Here is a 22,247-nt window from a genome sequence, read left to right as displayed (position 1 = left end):
CGAGGTAGACAAAGAGGGCCGGGGGCGCGACTAAGATTAGTCATCCACCTCCGCGGAGTCGAAACTTCGGATTTTGTTTGTCGAAGATCCCTCGCCGGCGCCAGTAACCTCATCGTTAATCCCGCACACGGTCGTTTCAAGGCCTTTCGCCTTTTCTCGCTCCAATTGATACCTCTGTTGCCAGATTTAGGAACCGGATAATTGCCCATCATGGCACCCAAAGGCTCCCTCTCCACCCGGCTGAACCCGATGCGTCTCAACACCATCAACCACCTCCGTGTTCGCCGGCCGAATCAAAATGAGCAGAACCCCTGCGTGGTGGTGATGTCTTCGATGCTTAGTACGTATATTCTTTTATCGTGGCGACATTGACGCTGTTTATCTTCCCTCGCCCTGGCTTCGCTTTCTAGATGTCGGGTTTCTTGCATCTTGAAGTCTTGAGTGTGTTACTGACAACATTACGTTGCAAACAGACTGCTGGGCTTCCGCTGGATATGGCGCAGAGGGCTGTGCTGCTCTTGAGGCTCAATTGCGGAAGTGCATGGATGCACCGGTACGTTATAAACCACACTTGTTGTTTTCAAATGGCGTCGACATTTCTCTAACGAGCTACCCCCGCATATAGAAATCCCGGGAGCAGAAAAAGAACACAGTCAACTACCACCTCATGAGAATGTATCCCAAGGTTGTTGGGCCCCGGAAGAAGGATGGTGTTCTCGGTTAAAATGTTCATTGCACGACTGGATTGTTCGCAATTGTCTGTCCGGACTTAGCAGCACAAGCGAGTTGTCCTGGAGTTTGGGGTTTCTTTTTAATCCATTATTACGCGAATACTCGGGCCATTATCAGGGTCTGCTGATTTGGTTCACTTATTTTGCATCAGAAGTAAGGGAGTTGGCTTTTACTCATATGTACAGTATACAAATATGTGGGACATGGAGTTACTTGTCATGTCAACTGCTGAACTCTTCTTTCATTATATGCTCATGCATTAATAGATACCCCACGTAACAAGGAGACGGTGAATGGGAGACCAGAAATGCGAATGGTTTGCTTTCATTCAGTTTCTGTATCGAAAGTTTTCAAAGAAATTCAACTCGGAACAATCTGCCTGGAGCTTAGAGGGCCGGTTCCAACAGGCACAGTAGGCCTATCCCCACGCTTTGTCAACCAAGCTGAAAAAACCTTGACATTTTTTTCCAAACATCGTCAATGTTGGATAGACAGACAATTGCAAAGCGCAGTTCGGCTTGTATACAAACTCCATAACTACATCGAGCTTGGGAATCCCTAGTCGACCGACTTCAAGACCAGCGTTCTGCTGACTCGGCATCCCGAGCCTCACCGATAGACCTACCCACAGCGGAAGACCCCAATCCTCCCAGATTGGCTAATCCATCGGCCAAGCTTACACAAGCAACTGCCAATTTCTCAAAGCTAGCACTTCTACCGTGCCAGTTGGCTGACCTCCTTCTTAGTTAGAGCCATCAAAGCCTATTGGCAGGAAGCTGCCCGCAAAGAACTCTTCTCAAACCGCTCTGGCTAAGTTGGCCCTACCTCCACGGGACACAGTTCCTGCTTCCCCTACTAAGCAAGCTCCCCGCACAGTCTAAATCCGCACCGTCACCTGATCCAAGCTCTAACGTTGAGCAAGCTTGGAGAGTTTCAAGCGAGTCTTTGCCGCTGTCAGATTCAGCTGAAGCTACTGTTTCACCACAACCCAGTCTTGTCCAATTTGTGGTTGGTGACGAGACAGAGCAACAGGCAGACGCAGGGGACTACCAAGGTTGTGACTACTATGGTTCAGCCCAATGTTCCTGTTCGCGCTCAGCAAAGCACATGAGCGAAAACAAATGCCAGAACCAACACCACACCTAACACAAAAGCAAAACCTGCTCTCAAAAGGCTTGTACATATTCTATTCCTACCCACTGCCCCCAATTTTTCTTCAACAAGCTCCAGCCCCAATGCACCAAAGAGGTCCATACCGATGACCATCTACACAATGTCCTCGCGCTCACAGCTTGAATTTTCGTCCATGGATTACCTAACTCGTCCGCCGAAAGAGTGGTAGGAATACAGTCTGGAGCTGGGTGTGAATACGGGTCCGGAGGCTTCACCACGCTGGAACGCCTAGGTGTTCAATTTGGCTGGACATGAGCGCCCGGATGACGATGACTTTGCTAGTACTTCTTAGCTGAGGAATCAGCGCGCAGTTGCAGATCTTTGGTCTTGCATCGTGGCTACTGTGACGCATGCGGGTTGTAACTGTAGAGGGAAGTCTTTGGAGGAGTCAGGATGAGCAAGTTATGAAGTGTGGCAATTCTATTTTTGCATGTTATGGTGCTTTTGATAGACACTGATCGGGCTAAAAGAATTTTGTTTATATTGGTAGTTTACGTCTCTTTCCCACTTCACGGAGGATTGCAAAAACTTCAAGGGTTCGTCGATAACGGGTCCCAAACTTTGAATTGATGTATGCTAATGAGCAAAGGAAAGCAAATCTTGGGTCCAACAACCTTGTCCATAGCTCCGTGTACGCCGTGCTGAGTGAAATTGGTAAAATATGATGCGGGATATGAGAGCCCTATCTCTCCATATTCATCCATTGCAACGAACCTGAGTTGTACTGCAGTAATTGCAGCAACAAAAAGATAGCGATTCTCCCTCCAGCAAAGCGACATCCAAGACAAAAAGCCCAGTCTCGGGGGTCGTGTGTGGGTTTGGTGGCAAATTTTCTGATTAGATGCTGACGGTAGCCTGATATTATGGACTAGCCAATACGAGAGTGCCGCAGAAGAGTCGTCGTCGTTTAGTCCTCAAACTTGAAAGAGGTGGTGCAGGGGGCGATGTCGATGGGACCACCGCGGTAGGAACCACGCTTCTTCTTGTTCTTTTCTTTGGTAAAGCCCTTGCCACGAGTCACAGACAGGTCCTTCCAGGCGCGTTCCGCGTAGGCATACGAAATGTAGTCGTTCGAGGGGTGGTTATGAGGCAACTCGCTCAGGAGAGCCAGAGGGGTGGGGCGAGCTCCGGTGTGCTTCTTCTTGGCAGGTCCGTTGCCAGGAGCGGGGCTGGCGCTTGAGGAGGTGGTCAGCACGGCCTCCACAGCCTTCATAGTGGGCTTAGTCTCGGTCTCCGGGGAAGGAGCGAGGGTGTTGCTGCCGGATGAGGAAGATTCGGAGTCAGAAGAGGAGTCGGACTCGGGAAGAGGAGTCTTCTTTGCCTTCTTCAGGGCCTTCTTAGATTCCTTCTCAGACTCGGACTCGGACTCAGAGGAAGAGTCGGAGGAAGAGGAGTCGGAAGAGTCGGAAGAGTCGGAAGAAGAGTCAGACGAGGAATCAGAGGAATCAGAAGAAGAAGAGCTCGACGAGGAATCAGAGTCAGAGCTGGAAGAATCCGAAGACGAGGATGAAGATTCGGATGAAGAGGAAGAGGAAGATGCATCCTTCGGGGTTGGGGAGGTCTTGGCCTTCTTAGCCTTAGGGCTGTCATCTTCGGAGGAAGAGGAAGAGGAGTCGGAGGAGCTGCTAGACTCGCCACTAGATTCGGCCTTGCGCTTCACACCGGCAGACTTTTTGGCCGCGACGGGGGCGGGGGTGGGAGCCGCAGGGGGCTTATCGTCATCCTCATCATCCGCATCGCTGTCGGAGCTGGAAGAGGAAGACGAAGAGGAGGAGGAGGAGCGAGTGGCGTCGCCCATCTCAACATCCGAGTCGCTATCGGAGCTGCTGCTTGAGCTGGAAGAAGAACTGGGGCTAGTAGACTTCTTCACGCCAGATGCCTGCTCTGAAGCTTGGAAGAGTTCCAAGAGAGAGGGGACATTCTTCGCATCGCTCGTCTTGCCCGACTTTGCTTCCTTGGTGAAGGCGGCGCTAGTCTCTGGGAAATTCTCCGACAAGAAAGCCGCGACTGAGGCGATCATTTGAGGGGGGATGGACTTTGTGGTCTTGGAAGACTCGGTCTGATTAGGGCATGTCAGTTTGGTCCTCACTCTGGTCTATCTGTAGATCATGCCAATTCGACATGTCAATTGAAAATAGATGAAGCGTACCTTCTTAACCGAGGTCTTCTTGCTGGAAACCTTTGCCATAGTGACTGAGAGGTTTGTTTCGACGATAGCGAAAGGAAGAGAACCCGGGGCAAGGAGAGACTAATTAGAAATAATCTGCCAGGAACCAAAAAAAAAGAGAGAGGAAGAAAAATGTATATAAAAGGCGGTAGGCCAATTTGCTACGGTGATTGGCGGATGTTGATGAGAGTTGATTAGTGGAGAGAGGCGGTGATTGGCACGCGGCTCTTCCGGCACTATTAACACTTTGTCGCCCGATTGGTTAGAAACTCTCACCGCCCCATCCTGCTCAAACTGGATCCTCAAGTCTCCACCCTTGGCCTACTTCATCTTTACAACATATTGTCCCACCACACATGTGCCTTTTCATTCATTTAAGTGTTTGTCTAGCTTTCAGTTCTAAACCAAGAAGCGAAGCAAAATATCAGCCGATTATTGAAGTGATACTCACACACGAGGTATTCGGGATCAAACTTGCGTCGGTTTAACTCAGAGCTTCTCTATTTGAATGCAGATCACATGCTTATTTTCGAAGTCAACTATCCATCCATACAACATTCATCCCGATGCCATATATCTCCAGCACTTTTGAGGCTCCATGCAACAAAGTTTAGGCTGGATTACAGTCCAGTCATACATTATTATTCAGCCAGTCTTGCAATTTCTCCAGAGCTTTGCATCTCTCAGAAACCGTATTCTGTTTGTTTGAATTAGTTGCCAGTGGATTCACAAGGTGCTTATATGAATGAACTTACCTTGTATTCAAAACTCATTTCTGCATAGGTCTGGCCGTTGACCTCAAAGATGGGGTCACAAGCTGAAATAATATCAAAAACTAGTCTTCCCAGAGATCTGCTATAGGCGATTGAGAAACATACCAAATCCACCATCTCCCCTTTTATCGACAATCTTGCCTTCAGTACATGCCTGGAAAAGCTCAGGCTCAGATCCTGGGCCGGCGGAGAAGGCGAATGTGCACACGGCCGTGGCTGCTTTGTCGTCGTAAGCTGCAAGTAGTTTGCATAGGCCATCATTGCCTAAAGCAGAGTAGAAACATTTTCTGGGAGGTTATTAGAGAATGTGAATAACAAAAAAAAAAAAAGATCGGGCATACATATAGGGCCCAGGTAGCCCTTTGAGTGCCCTGAATTCAAGGGCACTATCCTCTGTCAAGACAGGGCCGTTGACCTTTAGAACAAACTATATTTAGCTTGACGAAGCCCTGGTAGCAGAAAAAGTTTCAAATTGACACACTGCTATAGCTGCTTTTCGACACTTGTCTCGTGCGATTTCTTCAATAGAGCCCTGGATTTCAGTGATCTCTATGCTTTGATTTGAAAGCTGCACCGAATCACCCAGGATGGCTCTCGCCTCGACAAGCTTGTTCTTATTCCCAGTGATGAAATTGATCGTGGTAGAGGACATGATGGGTCAGAAGAAGCGAAGGCAGTTGATATGATGAATGTAGTGATTGAAGATATGGTAGCACATTAACAGCTTCTCCCCTAAACAGCTTTCAGGCACCAGAGCTGGAGCTTGGACCTGGATGGATGACTAATTTTGTGCTGGCAATTACCTAGGTGAAAGCCAATAGGATCAAAGTCAAGGATGTCGCTATGCACTGCAATGATTCCTCACTATGCCAATATACCAAAAATGAAGCCATATGGTGGTACCTCAATTGGCAATTGTCACTACGCAGAATTTAACATTAACTTCTGACATTCCGCACGTTCGCTTACAGCAACCGCGGATCAATGCAATACTCCGCTCCAAGCTCTCCGCCTTCCAACCTTAGGCTCCGCCGAGACACGTTGATGAGCTAGTTCGAACTTCAGCGCTGGCCACTTGAGTTACTTTGGGACACAACCTATACTGCTTAATATTTTGTCACATTCTGCCGGCTAGCAAACGCATTGTCTCCCCACGGATTTCAATTTTCTTCCGCGCGTGGTGCGTAGTGGCGTCACCCAATCCCGACTCTCCCGACCATGTCCCCTTGATCTCGCGACTACCCACACCTGAGCTCTGCTTCCCCCGATACCATAATGAATAGCAGAGACCGTCCTCGCGGGCCTCCGCCAGGGCTACTCCCAAATCGTGGAGATCCGCAGTCTGATTCAGGCTCCAGCCCAAGCAAAATGACAAGAGGGGCCGCTTTTGAGGATGAGAAGAAGCGTATCATTCATAGCTGTTTCGCAAAAAAGGATGAAGATGGTCTCTGTACGTACACGATCAACGTGCTTCCTCGGCTTTGCTCTCCTACCCGAGCTTAGTCAATAATTTTGTGCTTTACAACACGTTGCGAAAGTGACCTACGGGGCCCAGACGGGATCGCAACGCGTTTGCTCCGTTGACATGTCATTTTGTCCGCGTACTCTGCTAACCTATCTTTTTGCTGCCAGTGCTTGAATCCTATATAACCCACGTCCGCATTACCGAGGATTCAGCGCACCCCTCCAGCCCTTTCCCACCGAACGGGTCACCGGAGAATAAGAAACCCCGCATCATCATCATATCCGTTCGAAAGTCAGGTAGAGTCCGCATACACAAGGCTCGAGAGAACAATGAGGGGACTTTCTCTATCGGCAAAACTTGGATGCTCGATGATTTAAGCGCAATTCAATCATTCGCCTCTTTTGTGCCGAGAACAACTGTGGAGCAGCAACAAAAAGAATGGGCAGGCAATGTAGGAATCACGGTCACTATTGGAAAGCCATACTATTGGCATGCCAGGACTTCCAAGGAAAAGGAGTTCTTCGTTGGGAGCTTGGTCAAGATCTACCGGAAGTACACTAATGGAAAAATCCCTAACCTCGTTGGTTTTGATGACAAGGAGCGACAAATGCTGGCAAGGCATGGACAATCTGCGCAACCAGCACAGCCGGCGCAACCAGCGCAACCAGGCGGTTCCTCAATCGCTCCACCGTCAAGGAAACCCCCTCCAATTCCTTCAACATCGGACAGCCCGGTGCCTGCTTCGCTACAGCCGTCCTACAGAGGTCGTGATGCCAGTCGCGATGCGCCTCGGGAAGTCAAAAGGAAGCCTTCCGATGACCCCACACTTCGCACTCAAAAGAGCCATGAGCAGATACCTCGGCCGTCGACCAGTTCTCGGCCGTCTACAGGACAAGGCAGGCCGGCGCCGTCCCCCTTTGATCTACATAAATCCCCTTCTCCGTCGCTCCTTTCTGGGTCATCTCTGGACCAACAACCGCCGCCACGTGCAGCCGAGCGTAGCGCAGCAAATACAAAACCCCCGAGCTCACCATCCGAGCCGAGGGGAACGGATAATCTGACTGTTGCAACACAAGCCAGCAGCTATGCTGGTATTCCAGAGTCACTTCGCCCATCTTCTGCCCCCAGACCACCACCTCTTGCTACCCAGCCAGTTCAGAATAAGGCTCCAGAATTCATGCTCGGCAATGATGCACTTCGTCCTACAACTTCTGGTTCTTTCAACAACGACAGTAGGGACGCATCCCAACGTCCCACACCCAGCTTTGGGCCAAAGTCGCCCCACCGTGGTGGCGGGGAGAGGATATTCACATTTAATCACCCCTCTCTTCCTCTAGAGAAAAGTGCATCAGATAGCTTGTTAGCTGGAACTTCCGCACTGCCCCGAGAACCGTCTTCATCACCGGCAATTGAGGGACTGGCTTCTGAGCCTGCTGCCATTATGGCTGCTAACATGCCCTCTCCAGAGCCTATTCAGCCTTCCAATGAAAAGCCCAAGACTCCTATCGAAATTGTTCCTGCCACGGACTCGCCATCTAAATCTTCCCCGGAGCAGGATGAAGAAGCCGGTGAATTTGAGCCGCATCGCCCGGGGCTCGGCCCTATGGTCAAGAAAAAGGAAGGCAAGGATATTGCAGGCGCCTGGAAAAAGGCTGCAAATGCTTATGCCGGTTTCAAGCCCAGGGCTGGTGGGGCTGGTGAGCGACTGCTGGCAGCCGCGAAGAAGTCACAGGCCGAGCTCGCGGGCCCTGATGGCATCACCAGCGTTGTTCCGGCGCCTTCCCTTTCCCGGTCGCTGACTGACCCCCCGCCGAGTCCAATGATAACAAATTCGGAACAAGAACTACAACTCCCCGCGCCCGCTGCAGAGCCGGAGACACCAACTGTCGAAATTACAGAGCCAGCACCCGAGGAGATCGCGGTTGCCCCTGTCCAAACTCCCGAGGTCTCACCGGAGAACCTCTCTAATGTTGTTATAAAAGTTGAAGATCACTCAAGATCGCCATCCCCAGCAACTCAAGGACGTCGTCGCAGACGCCGTGAAGACCACACTATCAAATATTGTCAAGCCCTTAAGATCGATCCCAGCATCCTTGACGGACGTGGTATTGCATTTGACGAAATTCTCACTGATTTGGGCTGGAACGGACGGTTGGCCGATGAACAGAAGATTGAGGATTTGGAAGCAGATGTTCGCCGTGAGATTGGCCGTGTCGAGGCCACCAGTTGGCTTGGCAATCTTGAACAACAGGAAGGAAAAGTGGAACAACTTGCGAGCTTGATCGATAGAACGATTGAGGAGTGTGATGAGCTAGATGGTCTTTTAACCCTTTACTCTCATGAACTGAACGTGAGTTTAGAAACAACGAAAACAAAATCGGGAATGATCTTCAGTCGGCTAACGAGACTACATCACAGACTCTTCACGAGGATGTCGCCTATATTGAAGCTCAAGGTCAAGGTTTGCAGGTGCACACAGCAAATCAGAAGCTCCTGCAAAACGAGCTGCAAACTCTTTTAAAGACACTTTCAATCTCTTCATCTGATCTCGGACCGCTTAAAGAGGCCTCCTTGAGCAACCCTGATGGATTGAGGGATACTGAAAGTGCTCTAGCTACTTTGTATAAAGCCATGCTCACGATAGACTCTGACATTGGGCAAAACAAGAAGCGTCAAGTCGATGCAAGTGTCGGTGTCTATGCTGATACAGAAATTGGCCAGATGCGTGCGATCAAGCAAAAGAAGGAAGAGTATCGCTCCACTGCAACCATGTTCCTCAACCGACTGCAGCAGTTCATGGCCCTTGCCTTCAAAATGGCAGAACAAAAACGCGTCGATTGGACCAATGCCGGAACCAAGGATGCGATGAAACTAGACTATGCTGCGCGAGGACACTTCCGTCAAGAGGTCTGGCGGTATCATCCCCTGATGGTATTTGCTAAGGAGATTAGTATGGCAGAGTGGCGTAGCCTTGTCAGCCTCTATGAGCAGCAGTCCAAGCCTTCGTACCAGGGCGACTTCCGCGAGAATAATCTGGCTTGGAAGAATACTGCGCACAAACCAACGGGAGATGAGCAGGAACTCCTCTTCACACACCAAGAGAAGGAGAAAGAGACCGAAGGTCTTACCATGGCTGCACGGAAACTGACTGTGCGACGAGGCAAGACGGTGCGGGCCGCCGCTGGGCTTCGACTGGCTTCGGGCGGTGGGAAGAAGCAAGGAAAGGCTGAGCCATATGAAGCATTTGTTGGGACCATGCGGGAGACACTGAACATGATGGCTCAGGAGCAGAACTTCATCATCCAGTTCTTCCATCTCAATTCTCTTGCCAGCGCCGATTTCCCCGACCTGGTGTCAGCGACCATTCCCGAAAATCGCTCTTGTCCCGATTTCTCTGCCAACCAGCCGCATGATCCTGATCGGGGAATTGCAAAGAGAGTCGAGCAGATCATGGATGAAGTGTACTCATTCTGGCCGAATGACATGCAGAGCATGGTGGACTGGGCGATGCAGGCTGATCCTCTGCAAGGAATTGGTATTCTCTATGCCTTGGAGACCGCCATGAATGACTTTGATGACACGAATCAAGAGTTTATTCTTCATGCACTGCAGAAAATTCATTCCCGCGTGATGGGACTGTTCAACCGATTTGTAGATGAGCAAATCCGAGGCATTGAAGACACCAAGGTGAAGGTAAACAAGCGGAAGGGAGTCATTTCCTTTATGCGGGTGTTCCCGAACTTCGCCAATGCGGTGGAAAGCATGCTATCATCCTCGTCCGGGTCCTTCTGTGACATTCGCGTTAGTGTCAATGGCGCGTACGACCGCATCAACCGTGCGATGTGGGAATCACTCAAGTTCATTGCCAAGGAAGCACCCGGTCAACCTCCAGGTGTCACTGCGGGTGCGGGAGATCCGGAAGACAAGGAGATCCTAAATTACCACATTCTCCTCATCGAGAACATGAACCACTACATCGAGGAAGTCGATGTACACAACATCCCCGCAGTTAAACGCTGGACTGATCGGGCCCACCAAGACTTCCAGGAGCACATGAAGCTCTACCTCGACGCCGTTATTCACCGCCCACTCGGCAAACTCATTGATTTCGTCCAATCAATTGAAAACCTCCTTGCTGCGGGCGGTAACCCGACCGATATTGTAGCCCGCGCCAGCCACTCCCGCATAGTGGCTAAAAAGGTAATCGCTTCCTATGACAATCGGGAAATCCGCCGTGGCATCGAAATGCTCAAGAAGCGTGTTGAGAAGCACTTTGGTGATGCCGATGACCCTGGTCTCAGTCGCAGTCTTGTTCTCAAGGTGCTCCGGGAGTGCGAGAATCGGTATGAGAATACCTATGACCGCTCCCGGAAGATCATTGAAGATGTCTATGAGGGTCAATTGGATCTGGACTGGCGCAAGGAAGAGACCCTTAGCATGTTCCGGAAATGAAATGTACTTCCTACTAACATTTAATTCTATTCCCCTTTGTTTTATTTCTGCTTTTTTTTCTCTTACTCTTGTTAGATCTCTCTCTTTTTTTTTTATAATGTGTGTGAAGGCGGTACCAAGCCACTTTTTCCTCTATAATCTTTGACTTTGTAAAGCTCAGATTCCCTCTTCAGGGAAGTCTCCCAAACTGTCCGAGAACCCTTGGACTTTGGGATGCTTTGGTGCAACTGAGAACCGTAAGGTCTAGGTGCACGGTGAAACGTGAGCAGGGAGGTGAACTATTCAAGCAAAAAGCCCACCTAGGGATAAGACTACGAAACAATCACAAGCCCGATCTCGTCCTTTTATATCTTCTCGACTCAACTTGGATTTTCAATCTCACCACTGTCAGGAAACCATTTTGCCTCTGGGTTTAAAGAAATAAGGCACCGCCATCCCAACGATATAAGCTGAACTTCTGCCCTCGAGTTTCCTCTAAGTTCATCAACCCATTTCTTCTCGCTTGTAATGGAATCCAGGCCTCACACAATTGAGTAACAGTCACAGCCTCGACCAACCCCCCTCTTCGAGCGTAGTCGTGAACTAGCTCCTTGCGAAACTTGAAGGGAGCATCAAAAGAGGTAGAAGCCCTGCTCAGTCTCGCTATTCTCATGTTGAAGGGCTGGAAGTTTGGTCCCCGTACGGACATCGCTGTGTCTTTTGATCTGTGTTGAGTTCTTGAGATCTCTACTTCCACAGAGTCATCTTGCTTAATTTTAGAAGAAGATAGTAATCATGATACTCACCTAGATCTCGGTATCAAACTGGAGCGTGCCGCCATCTTTGTGTAAATTTGTATTCTCTCCACCTGTCTGTCTATCTGTTCCGTTCGTAAGGCTTCAGCATCCCATTGCTTTCGAGCCTCCGAAAGACTATCCTATGTGCCCTAGTTTGGCTTGATCGAGAGTTGAACTTCAAATGCTGTAGTACTTTTGGTTGCTAAAATTGTGCAATTAGAGAGGACCTTTACAAATATCTATGGATTCTAACCTAACTATGTAGCCTTGGACATGTATGTATACACGACACGTTCGATGTAGCCGTTACCTGAACGGGTTTAGGCGAAATTTAAGGTTCATCAAGTATAGCGATTCAGAATCCTCGAATTTAATTTTAATGTCTGAAACAAGTCTTTCCTTTTTTTGGGGGGGATCATGAGACTTCAGTCCGATCCCATGAGTGATCCTTTTGGACTATTGCTCTTTCTCAGTATTCTTGTAATTGTTATGGGTAAAGTAGCTGTTGCCGCGATAACTTTGCTGTGCTGCGTCGAGACCCAGGAAAGACGGTAAGAGCCTATCTTGATCTTGAAGGACCATGATGAAATCCTTAATATGAACAAATTTGAAATTGTCCCTTTGGTGCTTCAGCTCACTTTCCTCTTGATGGACCCCTCCCCTCCCCCCGAAGACCCAAATCGACTTGAGTTTAGTACTATGTTTGTGCGGGCGGGGGGTGAATTGGGTAAAACATTACTCCTATGCATGGTATCTAGAGCTTTGGAATCCTAATTCTATTGAAGTACATGCAGCCAACCACACCATGGGGGTTTGGCAGACCCCAAACAGCCCGGTGTGAGCTAATTCACTACCAATGCAGGACCGGCCAGAGACCCAGAAGATGATCCAGAAGATGACCCGGAAGAAGACCCGGATGGAAATGAGATGTTGCTCTTGAATCTGAATGTTTTGTTTTTGCTTTTTACTATGCATTCTCTTATAGGTTGTACCGGATTCAATCTTTTCATTGGCCATGTTGACCCACCGTTCACATTGTTTCAGGGGTATGGGGTGTTGCAGGTACGGAGTACAATGTATGAAGCGTGGTGTAGGATCTATCACATTTGGTAGATGTGGACTATACCAGGCGAATGGGAATAAACATCAAACGAGATTCAGCGTCAATCAGTGTTTCCAAACAGCTTGAATGTTAAGAGAAGCAATCCTGTGTTGCGTCCTTCAACCACAGAGGAAGCAAGGTAAAGGCAGTTATCCTCCGAAGTCCCCAGCCTGAGAGGTGGTGGTATGTGGGGGTGAATCTTCGATCTTCAATTTCAATCTTCTTTCTCCTTTCAAGCTCTCTCTGGGGATATTTCCATTCCCTGCATTTTCCTTTTTTCGATTTTCAACCCTGTGTGTTTTTTTTAAACGGTGAGTGTCTTCCCCACGCCTTGAAGTGGTGGTCTCCACCGAAATGTCGCTCAAGGGGGGGCACGGATACTCTCAATTGCAACACTTCAGACATTTGTGTCTTTTGCTGTAGAGAACTACTTTCTGTGTTCTCTTTCCTCGCTTTCCGACAGGGCGACGATTCCTTTGGTCCTGAGTGTACCACCCTAATCATGTCTCTTTAGATCATTACTTGTCGCATTCCTCGAATTTCCACATTCCTCTCGCTATTCACCCCCGGGACCCCAATTGGATTTACCACTACATGTGGCCTTCGATTGACCGAAACGAACATTCCTCGAACTGATCCACATCCCAAAGAATCCCTTCCCGCGAACCTTGCGATCGGAGACCCGTTTGCGGGGACTGGCACGCCTCGAACCGGGTGTCTCGAGCTCCAATCGCGTCGAGCGATTCACAACACAGCCATGCCCTGGCGGCCGCTGCCTCGCATCGCCTTTGCCGTGGCCATATACCCTTTCACCCCCTCCTCCCGGGCAGATCTACCCTTGGAGCTCGGCGATGAGCTCTACATAATTGAACAAGGAGGCACGGACGGTGAGTGGTGCCGAGGCTATCTGGTCGCGCCGCCGTCGCTGCTGGCTGGCTTGACAAGCACCAAGGGCCAGACTCTCGAAGCTCGTGTGTTCTCGGGTATCTTCCCACGAAATTGTGTTGAGATTAGAGAAGTGCTGGGCGACGGAGATGGATCCAAAGCACTGTTAAATGCCGATCGGAAAAGCATTGATCGACTGACTTTGTCTGGCTGGGATGGACAATGCCTGTCTCGAAATAGTCAAGACTACTCCACCAGTGACTTCCAGGCGGCTGGCGAGGTGTCGGAAGTTGTCTTTGCGAAAAAGGGGAAGCCTTCCCAGATCATTATTCACAAGGGTGATGGGTCAGACCAGGCAAGTCCGCGACAGCGGACAGGCTCGGTCCCGCATACACCTGTCTCCTTTGCTCCTCGCGACCCTGATGCGCCCAAACCTGCTGCCCCGGTCCCAATGCTCAAGATCGGTGATGAAACTCCGACCTCTCTCACAGAGCCACTAGTCGATGAGATCGCATCGTGTCTGCGCGAATGGCATTCGACCAATCTGCATGAACTACTATTGGAACGCCGGTACAACTTGTTGGAGGAAATGTCGAAAATTGTACAAGAGCTGGACTTTGCAAGACGACAATTACTACACAACGTTTTGACTGGAAAGGAGAAGGAAGCATTGCGGGACGAGACAGTCTGGAAACTGGTCAAGGCAAACAAAATGCTTAGCGGGGACGTGATTGTTCGCGATCCGGAGCATAGAGGCCGTTTGCTAACGGGTGACGACTCTGCCATCCAATTGGCAAAGCTGCAGTCCGAGATGAGTATGCTCGACTCCTGTCCCACTCAGACGTCCGATGCTACAGGCCTTCACCATTTACTGCTGGAAATCAACGCGGTATCGGGCAATTCGCCGGGACAAGTGACTCTTGGAATCCAGCTGTTTTCTCGATCAGACGTTGGTTCCCTCAGTCCATTATCCGAGACCTTTAGCTTAGATATTCCGTCTCCTGATAAGTTCGTCAACATGAGCCAGAGCAGTCGACTGAAGACACTGTTTACCGAGTTGGCCGCAACAGACATCGGAGATGGGTCCGCGAACGGGCGGCAGCTCTATCTAGTTGCTTGGGTCCGTGCTTCAGAGACCCGGTCCACAACTGATACCACACCTGTGTCAAGGCCATCTATCTCACGAGAAAATCCTACCCCAACCAAGGCTACAGCAAACGGGGGCATTCAGCCCTCGGCTAAGGGAAGCTTGAGAACGCGACGCAGCATGATGTGGCCGCCCAAGCAACGCAGACCAAGCTTGGATCATCCATCTAAGTCCACTACCCAAAGCATTCCACAAACATCGAGCAGTGCGTCCAGCGCCAAAGAGCCAACTAGCCCTCAGCCCGCTCCAACGAAGGAGGTCTCGGCGATCCGCACTGTTGGTGTTGGAATCTTGGAGATCTCGCCGATTCTCCGACAGGATAAGGACACTGAGCAAGTGATCAATATTTGGTCGCCCCGTCGAGATGGCGACGACGGCGAGGGGCTGACTGATGGCTTTGACAAGTTGATCCGCGCCTTGCTTCCGAGTCCCACTGGCCGGTATGTGCGTGCCGACCATGCAGCACGTTTACACCTTCATCTGCGCCCCTTTGCCAGTTCCGACGCCGAGTACCTGATCCGTCAGAACCCTACTATATTGCATGATGTCGTACAGACACAGCGCATTGGGTTCTCCAAGGCTCCTACAAAGCCAAGATCCGATATTTACGTGACGCTATCTCAGGCCGTGTTCCCTACAGACGCCCTCCTGTCTCACCCGCAAGCTGGCCAAATTCCTCTGCAGACGACCAGCGGACTCCACAATCTTCAACTTACTCTCGAAGTGCGTGATGCTAAAGGAGCACGGATAGAGAAATGTGTCTTTCCTTCGTCCTCCAATACTTCGAACACAGCATGGCGCACTACAATCGCCCAGCGCGGCACACCTTGGAACCAGACCATACGTCTCAAAATCCCCACAGAACAAATTCCTGGCTCACACATGGTGATGAGTATTGCAGATGCACCAGAATTTCCCTTTGCACTTGCCTGGATACCCCTTTGGGACCAGCAGGCTTTCATTAAAGATGGGCCACACTCTCTGCTGTTGCATGCTTATGACAAGCAGACATCTAGTATTGAAAATGGAAAGGGTGCTTATCTGAACCTCCCATGGAGTGCCCTCGGCAAGAATGAATCCGCCAAAGATGAAGCTCTGACGGGTCCATTGGCCACTTTGCACCTTGAGACCCATCTTTGCAGCACAGAGTACTCCCAGGATCAAGTCATTCTGAGTCTTCTCAACTGGCGAGAGCGGCCCGTGGGCGAGGTCTTAGATACCCTGAAGCGTTTACTCTTTGTCCCCGAAATCGAGATTGTCAAACAACTCAGTGGTGTCTTCGACGCGCTGTTTGGAATCCTGGTCGAGAATGCTGGTAATGAAGAATATGAGAACTTGATCTTCAACAACCTGATCACTGCTCTGGGAATTGTTCACGATCGACGTTTCAACCTAGGTCCGCTGGTCGACCGCTACGCCGTTGAGCAGTTCAACTTCCCATTCGTCACACCATGCCTTATTCGAAGCTACCTGCGCCTCTTGAATGCAGCGACCGATGTTGAGCAGTCTCGCAATCTTCGCGCCGCCTTCAAGGTGGGACGCCATCTGTTGAAGTTCATCATCAAGGCCCGCGAGCAGCAAAAGGCCAAGGAGGAGGGTATTGGCATTACTACAGTGCAATCTACCTTCAACAGAGACGTGCATACCATTTTTAAGTGTATGGAGACTTTGATGAAAAACTCCTCGCCGACTTTGGTTGGCAGCAAAACACTGGTGGTTCAGCATTTTCATACATGGCTACCCGAGCTCTCCAATGTCCTGAGCAAGGATGAAATGATTATGATGGCTCTGAGTTTCATGGATTCATGCAAGGATGTCACCGGCATGTTGATACTCTATAAGCTAGTTCTCATCCAGAACTATACCCTACTTGAGGTTTTCGCCTCTGGCGATGAGAGACGAACGTTGATCTCCAGCTGCATTGGCTGGTTGGCTCCATACTGGGGATCCACCTCAGACGTTTCGGATTTGTATCGTGATCAGGTGCGACTGAGCAGCTCAATCGTGGCTCAATTGCTCACCCAGTCGGATCCTCAGATTTATGGATTCATGCCAAGCATCGTCGCCTCTTACTGTGCCATCTCTTCTGAGGGAGTGGATGAGACGGAGTATCTGTCCTTGCTTTTCAGCAAGGCGTTCCCCTTCCAGATGAAGACTGCCAAGGTTCCTCAAAGCTTCGATGAGTCTTTGGTCGAACTGTCTGCGCTCATGGCTGCAATTGCCAAGATCCCATCTCCCAAGGTTCCCAGGATGAAAGAAATGGAGCTTGTACTATTTGTAACTCAGACCCTTGAAGCCCACAACTCCATCCTCGACTGTGAGGCTTATCCCGAGACCTGGTTCAGTATCCATGTGTACAATCACCGCGCTACCATCCAAAGTCTTGAACATATTGCAGTGTTGCTAATTGATAAATTCCTTCCGGCACCGGATGATGCCGACACATTCGACACCAAGTTGTGGGAGTCGTTCTTCACGACTCTATTAAAGGTGATATCTAGCGACGTCCTTGCGCTCGAGACATTCCCCGAGCAAAAGCGCCGCGCTGTTTGGAAGATCGCGGGCGATGTGCGCGAGCAAGGTGCAGAACTCTTGCGGTCTACCTGGGAAGCCATTGGCTGGGAGACCACGGACGATGAGAGGGAGCGCTTCAATTTAAAGAAGCTGGGCGGTTATCAGGTCCAGTACGTTCCCGGTCTGGTTCCTCCCATCATTGGTCTGTGTCTCAGTGTCCATGAGGGGCTGCGACATGTTGCCGTTCAGATATTGCAGACAATGATTCTGAGTGAATGGGATCTGAACGAAGATATCTCCATCCTTGAAACGGAGATCATCTCCAGCCTGGATGCTCTGTTCAAGTCCAAGCAGATGAATGAGAGTGTAAGCCAGAAGATTTTCATCGGCGAGCTGTTGGATCTGTTTGAGGGCGAGGCTATATCCGATGATCTATTATCGAATGCTGTCAAGAGTCTTGTCGGGACAGTCGATGAACTCTTGGATCTTTTGGTGGCTTCTCAGAGTGGTGCTTCAACCCAGAGTCTGCATGCTCTGAAACTTATGGAATATATGAAGGACATGGGTCGTGAGGATATTTTCATTCGTTACGTTCATGAACTTGCCGATGCTCAGGCTGCAGCAGGCAACTTCACTGAAGCAGGTCTTGCTCTTCAGTTCCATGCCGATCTCTATGAATGGGACCTCAATAGGCCTCTGCCGGGGCTGCTCAGACCCGCTTTCCCACCTCAAAGTGCCTTCGAGCGGAGAGAGGCACTGTACTTCTCCGTTATACAGAACTTTGAAAATGCCATGGCCTGGGGCCCCGCGTTAGCTTGTTACAAGGAGCTCGCGGCGCACTACGAACATACAACAATGGACTTCGCCAAGCTCTCGCGAGCCCAAAGCTCCATGGCGCGAATTTACGACTCCATCTCGAAGGGCAGCAAACAATTCCCGCGTTACTTCCGTGTGGCCTACAAGGGTCTCGGGTTTCCCCCGGGCCTCCGCGATAAAGAATTCATCTTCGAGGCATCCCCGACAGAACGCATGGCATCCTTCGTGGATCGCATGCAGCGGGAACATCCTACTGCACAGGTCATGTCTACTGGCGAGATTCCTGACTATGAGGGCCAATTCCTTCAGATCAGCGCGGTCAGCGCGTACCGCGATGTGTCTCATCCTGTCTACCAGCGCCCCAAGGTTCCATCCTCTGTACGCGAGCACCTACTTATCTCGGATCCGTCTCGTTTCTCTTCCACCTCGCGACGACACATAAGCAGCTCGGATGTCCGTGAGCAATTTGTTGAAAAGCTTGTTTTCACTGTCTCGGAAGCGTTTCCGAATATCCTCCGTCGTAGTGAAATTATTTCTGCTCAAGAGGTTTCTCTGTCGCCTCTGCAGACTGCCATTGAGCGCACGTGGCGCAAGACACAGGAGCTTCAGCTTATTGGCCGCCGCGCTGCGTCAGGTGAGGATTCCACTCTGTCTACTCTGACGGAAGCCTTGGAATCACTACTTGAGACCAGATCGTCAACCTCTAACTGTGTGGCATCATACCGTGTATTCCTATCCGATGCGGAGCTGGCAAGGAAAAGGCTACTTGAAGAATTTGACGAAGACGCTGAAGAGGCACAAGAAACAGAGCAGCCTGTGGACCCAATGGAGACTGCACTCTCCGTTGCACTCGTCGACCACGCCTTGGCCATCAAATACGCACTGTCTCTTTACCAGCGCCCTGCTCAGCAAGCTACCCAAGCCGAACTGCTTCAACGCTTTGAAGATGTCTTCGGGCCCGAGCTGGGTTCTCTCATCCCAGCTTCGCTGGAGCACTCATCATCAACAGCCACCCAGACAGCTCGCCATTCCCCCTCCTTGAGCGACAACCGCCGAATGGCACCTATCCAGCGAGTTGTCAGTCCGGAACAAGACCTAAACCGCGCAGCCCGCAGCAATGCCCACACGCGCAAACGCTCTGACAGACAATCCGTCAGTCACCGGATTAGCATAATCAACCCCTTCAAACGATCTCACGGAGCAACCAACTCCATCTTCACAATCCAGCAATCCGACAGCAAGGGCCAATCAGTGGGTGAACAAGACGAAAACATCGACGACGACACGGCCACAATCCACAGCCGCACAACTAGCCACTCCCGCGGCGGCCGAAGTGAGAAGCGCCGCACCTTCTTCAGCGGCGACAAGACACACAAGCACGGCTCCTCGCCGTCCGTCGCCCAGGAATCCCAAACCCCATTGGACGCGCACCATACCTCTCGTGACACGGCCGCCCAATCTCAAGACGGCCGCAGTCGTGCTGGCTCCCAGAACCACGGCCCTTCTGTCACTGGGGCAGCCACGGACCGGCCTGCGCCCGCTTCCAGTGGTGGGTGGTCGACCCTCCCGTCCACGCGCGATTATTCGCGGCCTGTCACACGCGAGAGTAATGCGATAACTCTGACGACTACCAATGGCACGGCCCCGTTGTCCCCGGTGCTCAATAACAATAATGCCGGGAAACGGGACTCTATGTTGCGTCGTTTCAGTATGCTTAAGGGTGTTGGTCGCAAGGGCAGTCGGATGGATTTTAAAGCTAATGGAGCACTGCCGGAGGAGTAATGATCATACCCACCCCCTCCTTTTCTTTTTTCCAATCTATCCTTTATACCTTTTTATTTTTGCTTTGTTTTGGTTTTTTTTTTGTCTTAACCCTCCTTTTTTATTCTCTTTCTCTTTCAATTCCTGATGTGACTTACTACCCTGATGTATAATTCTTTGCTTTAACTTTCTTCTTTTATTATGTGGACTGGGTTTCTCCTTTTACTGGTGTTTAAAGACATATACCATGTGCTATATAGTTCCAATCTACATTTTTATTTTCTCTTACACAACCAACTTCCCCGATTACTAAAGTCTAATTCGTCAGCATCCAAGGATCTCCGAAACGCCTCGTCCGTGCACTGATTTTGGAATGTGGCAGTGCAGGGTCTTGGCCTTTAAGCTACAACCAATCATTGTGGTCCCTTGTCCAATATTGTGGAGTTCCAAGGCTAGCGGGTCGTCATTACGAAGCTCCCCTCCCCACTGACTGGGCCACACCTTGGCCACTCCACTTTTCTCTGCATTCCTCGAACAGCGAAAGGTTGTGCTAACCTTGATTTCCACGGAAATCTCTTATTACAATCGCCAAGAGACGAAAAGTGGCTTAAACCCAATATTTCTTTCCTCGACCTCTTCTGACGCTTGGTAGCAAACTATGTGTGGGTTGATATGCTTTTCCCCTTCTCCTTCTCCTTCTTCCATTCTTCTCATCCGCTCTTTTTCAACTTTCTGTGAAAGCTTCTCAAGTCTTATACCCACAAATCCGTTCAGGCAACGGATACATTAATTTTTCAAACTAACTCGAAATCCTTTTTTTTTAATTCAGCTCTCCCAAACTTCCGCTCCCACTTCCGAAGCCACACCTTCGGGCCACGGAAAATGAGCTCTGGCAACAACGGCTCCCTGAACGCCAATGAGCGTACAGGACTACTCCGCACACGCCGTGGTTCATTCTCTGGCCTCGAACCTCACCAGCACATCGAGCATGGACAGCACCATCACCACGCAAAGGATACCCACGTCTGGGTGTACTGGCCAAGGCACGTCGTCCATCTGACATGGAAGACCATCGTCCGTGACTACGTCAATGTCCTGCTCATCTTCGTGCCGTTGGGCATTATTGCCGGTGCCCTCGGATGGGACTCAACCACTGTCTTTATCCTAAATTTCTTTGCTATTGTCCCTCTCGCTTCGCTGCTGAGCTTTGCTACCGAGGAGCTGGCCGCTACTCTGGGCCAGGCCCTTGGTGGGCTGATGAATGCCACTTTTGGAAATGCTGTTGAATTGATTGTAAGCTCGCCCAACCCTCGGCCCCGAATGAATTCCCTCGATGCTTGCAGGTGATACATACCCGGTGTTGGATCTGATGCTAATTTGCTTTGTTTCTTGATAGGTTAGCATCATTGCCCTGAAACAGAACCAGATTCGCGTCGTCCAAGCCAGCATGCTGGGCAGCATCTTGTCTAACATTTTGCTCGTCCTGGGCTGCTGCTTCTTTGTCGGTGGACTCCGCTACCGCGAACAGTCTTTCAACACCACTGTAGCATCAACCATGTCCTCGCTCATGGCTGTGGCGACCGCATCGCTTATCATCCCTGCCACCCTCTACGCCGCGATCTCGAATAACTCCGTCGCCAAGCCCGACGGTACAGGTGAAATCACGGACCCGGACCGCGCTGCGCAGAAGAATATCCTTATCTTGTCGCACGGCACCGCCATCATCCTCCTGGCCATCTACGTCATGTACCTCTATTTCCAACTGGGTTCCCACTCTGAGCTCTTCGAAGAGACGAATGGCAGCGATACCGAAAACACCGCTGGTGCTGAGGAGGACGAAGAGGAAGAGGAGCGCATTCTCAGCCCCTGGGCTGCGGCCGTTGTTCTCGTCGTCGTAACTGTCCTCGTCTCCATCTGCGCCGATTACTTGGTTGATGCTATTGACCCCCTGGTTAAGACGACTGGTATGAGCAAGACGTTCATTGGACTGGTGCTGATCCCGATTGTGGGTAATGCTGCGGAACACGTTACTGCCGTTGTGGTGGCGTACAAGGATAAGATGGATCTCGCAATTGGAGTCGCTATTGGCAGTAGCTTGCAGATTGCGCTGTTTGTCACACCCTTCTTGGTCATTCTGGGCTGGATCATGGGCATCGAGATGACTCTGCACTTCCAGACCTTTGAAACTGTTGCTTTCTTCATTTCTGGGTTGGTCGTGACTCTGCTTATTCAGGATGGAAAATCCAACTACTTGGAGGGTGGTATGTGTCTCGGTATGTACATCATTCTTGCCTTGGCCTTCTATGTGTACCCTGATAGTGTTGCCAACTAAGTCATGGCGTGGGTCTGGGGCTTTGTTTTCGGGTTGTGGAGGTCATTCTCTGTGAGATCTAGGTCTTTCTTTTGTCTACTTGATTCTGAATTGCCTAGCACCTACCGTGTTTTCTTGTATTATATGTCAAAACTGCTTGTCTATAGTATATT

The 22,247-nt window shown here is 50.4% G+C and overlaps 6 protein-coding genes across 6 annotated transcripts; 4 read left to right on the top strand and 2 right to left on the bottom strand.

Annotated features, from left to right (window-relative positions):
- Positions 1–210: 210 nt before the first annotated feature.
- Pdw03_2524 (mitochondrial 37S ribosomal protein mS37) lies at positions 211–724 on the top strand (the record flags this gene model as incomplete). The annotated part of the gene is made up of 3 exons (XM_014681781.1): positions 211–340; positions 474–553; positions 626–724. The coding sequence occupies 3 exons, from the start codon at positions 211–213 to the stop codon at positions 722–724; spliced, it is 309 nt and encodes a 102-aa protein (XP_014537267.1).
- Positions 725–2,812: 2,088 nt separating this feature from the next.
- Positions 2,813–4,093, bottom strand: Pdw03_2523 (SRP40, C-terminal; the record flags this gene model as incomplete). Its single annotated transcript, XM_014681779.1, has 2 exons — positions 2,813–3,964; positions 4,055–4,093. The coding sequence occupies 2 exons, from the start codon at positions 4,091–4,093 to the stop codon at positions 2,813–2,815; spliced, it is 1,191 nt and encodes a 396-aa protein (XP_014537265.1).
- Positions 4,094–4,703: 610 nt separating this feature from the next.
- Pdw03_2522 (Ham1-like protein) lies at positions 4,704–5,497 on the bottom strand (the record flags this gene model as incomplete). Its single annotated transcript, XM_014681778.2, has 5 exons — positions 4,704–4,769; positions 4,828–4,889; positions 4,951–5,132; positions 5,187–5,260; positions 5,327–5,497. 5 exons carry the CDS (start codon positions 5,495–5,497, stop codon positions 4,704–4,706), a joined length of 555 nt encoding a protein of 184 aa, XP_014537264.2.
- A 623-nt stretch (positions 5,498–6,120) lies between these two features.
- On the top strand, positions 6,121–10,762 carry Pdw03_2521 (Exocyst complex component Sec3, putative; the record flags this gene model as incomplete). The annotated part of the gene is made up of 3 exons (XM_014681777.2): positions 6,121–6,295; positions 6,478–8,660; positions 8,729–10,762. The coding sequence occupies 3 exons, from the start codon at positions 6,121–6,123 to the stop codon at positions 10,760–10,762; spliced, it is 4,392 nt and encodes a 1,463-aa protein (XP_014537263.2).
- A 2,635-nt stretch (positions 10,763–13,397) lies between these two features.
- Pdw03_2520 (Dedicator of cytokinesis C-terminal) lies at positions 13,398–19,784 on the top strand (the record flags this gene model as incomplete). Its single annotated transcript, XM_014681776.1, has 1 exon — positions 13,398–19,784. The coding sequence occupies one exon, from the start codon at positions 13,398–13,400 to the stop codon at positions 19,782–19,784; it is 6,387 nt and encodes a 2,128-aa protein (XP_014537262.1).
- A 637-nt stretch (positions 19,785–20,421) lies between these two features.
- Pdw03_2519 (Calcium ion transporter Vcx1, putative) lies at positions 20,422–22,095 on the top strand (the record flags this gene model as incomplete). Its single annotated transcript, XM_014681775.2, has 3 exons — positions 20,422–20,425; positions 20,593–21,056; positions 21,160–22,095. 3 exons carry the CDS (start codon positions 20,422–20,424, stop codon positions 22,093–22,095), a joined length of 1,404 nt encoding a protein of 467 aa, XP_014537261.2.
- Positions 22,096–22,247: the final 152 nt, after the last annotated feature.

The sequence above is a fragment of the Penicillium digitatum genome, chromosome 1 (assembly GCF_016767815.1).
Source record: "Penicillium digitatum chromosome 1, complete sequence".
Taxonomy (NCBI): Eukaryota; Fungi; Ascomycota; class Eurotiomycetes; order Eurotiales; family Aspergillaceae; genus Penicillium; species Penicillium digitatum.
Note: the sequence above shows the minus strand (reverse complement) of the source record. Positions and strands in the feature narration are given on the sequence as shown.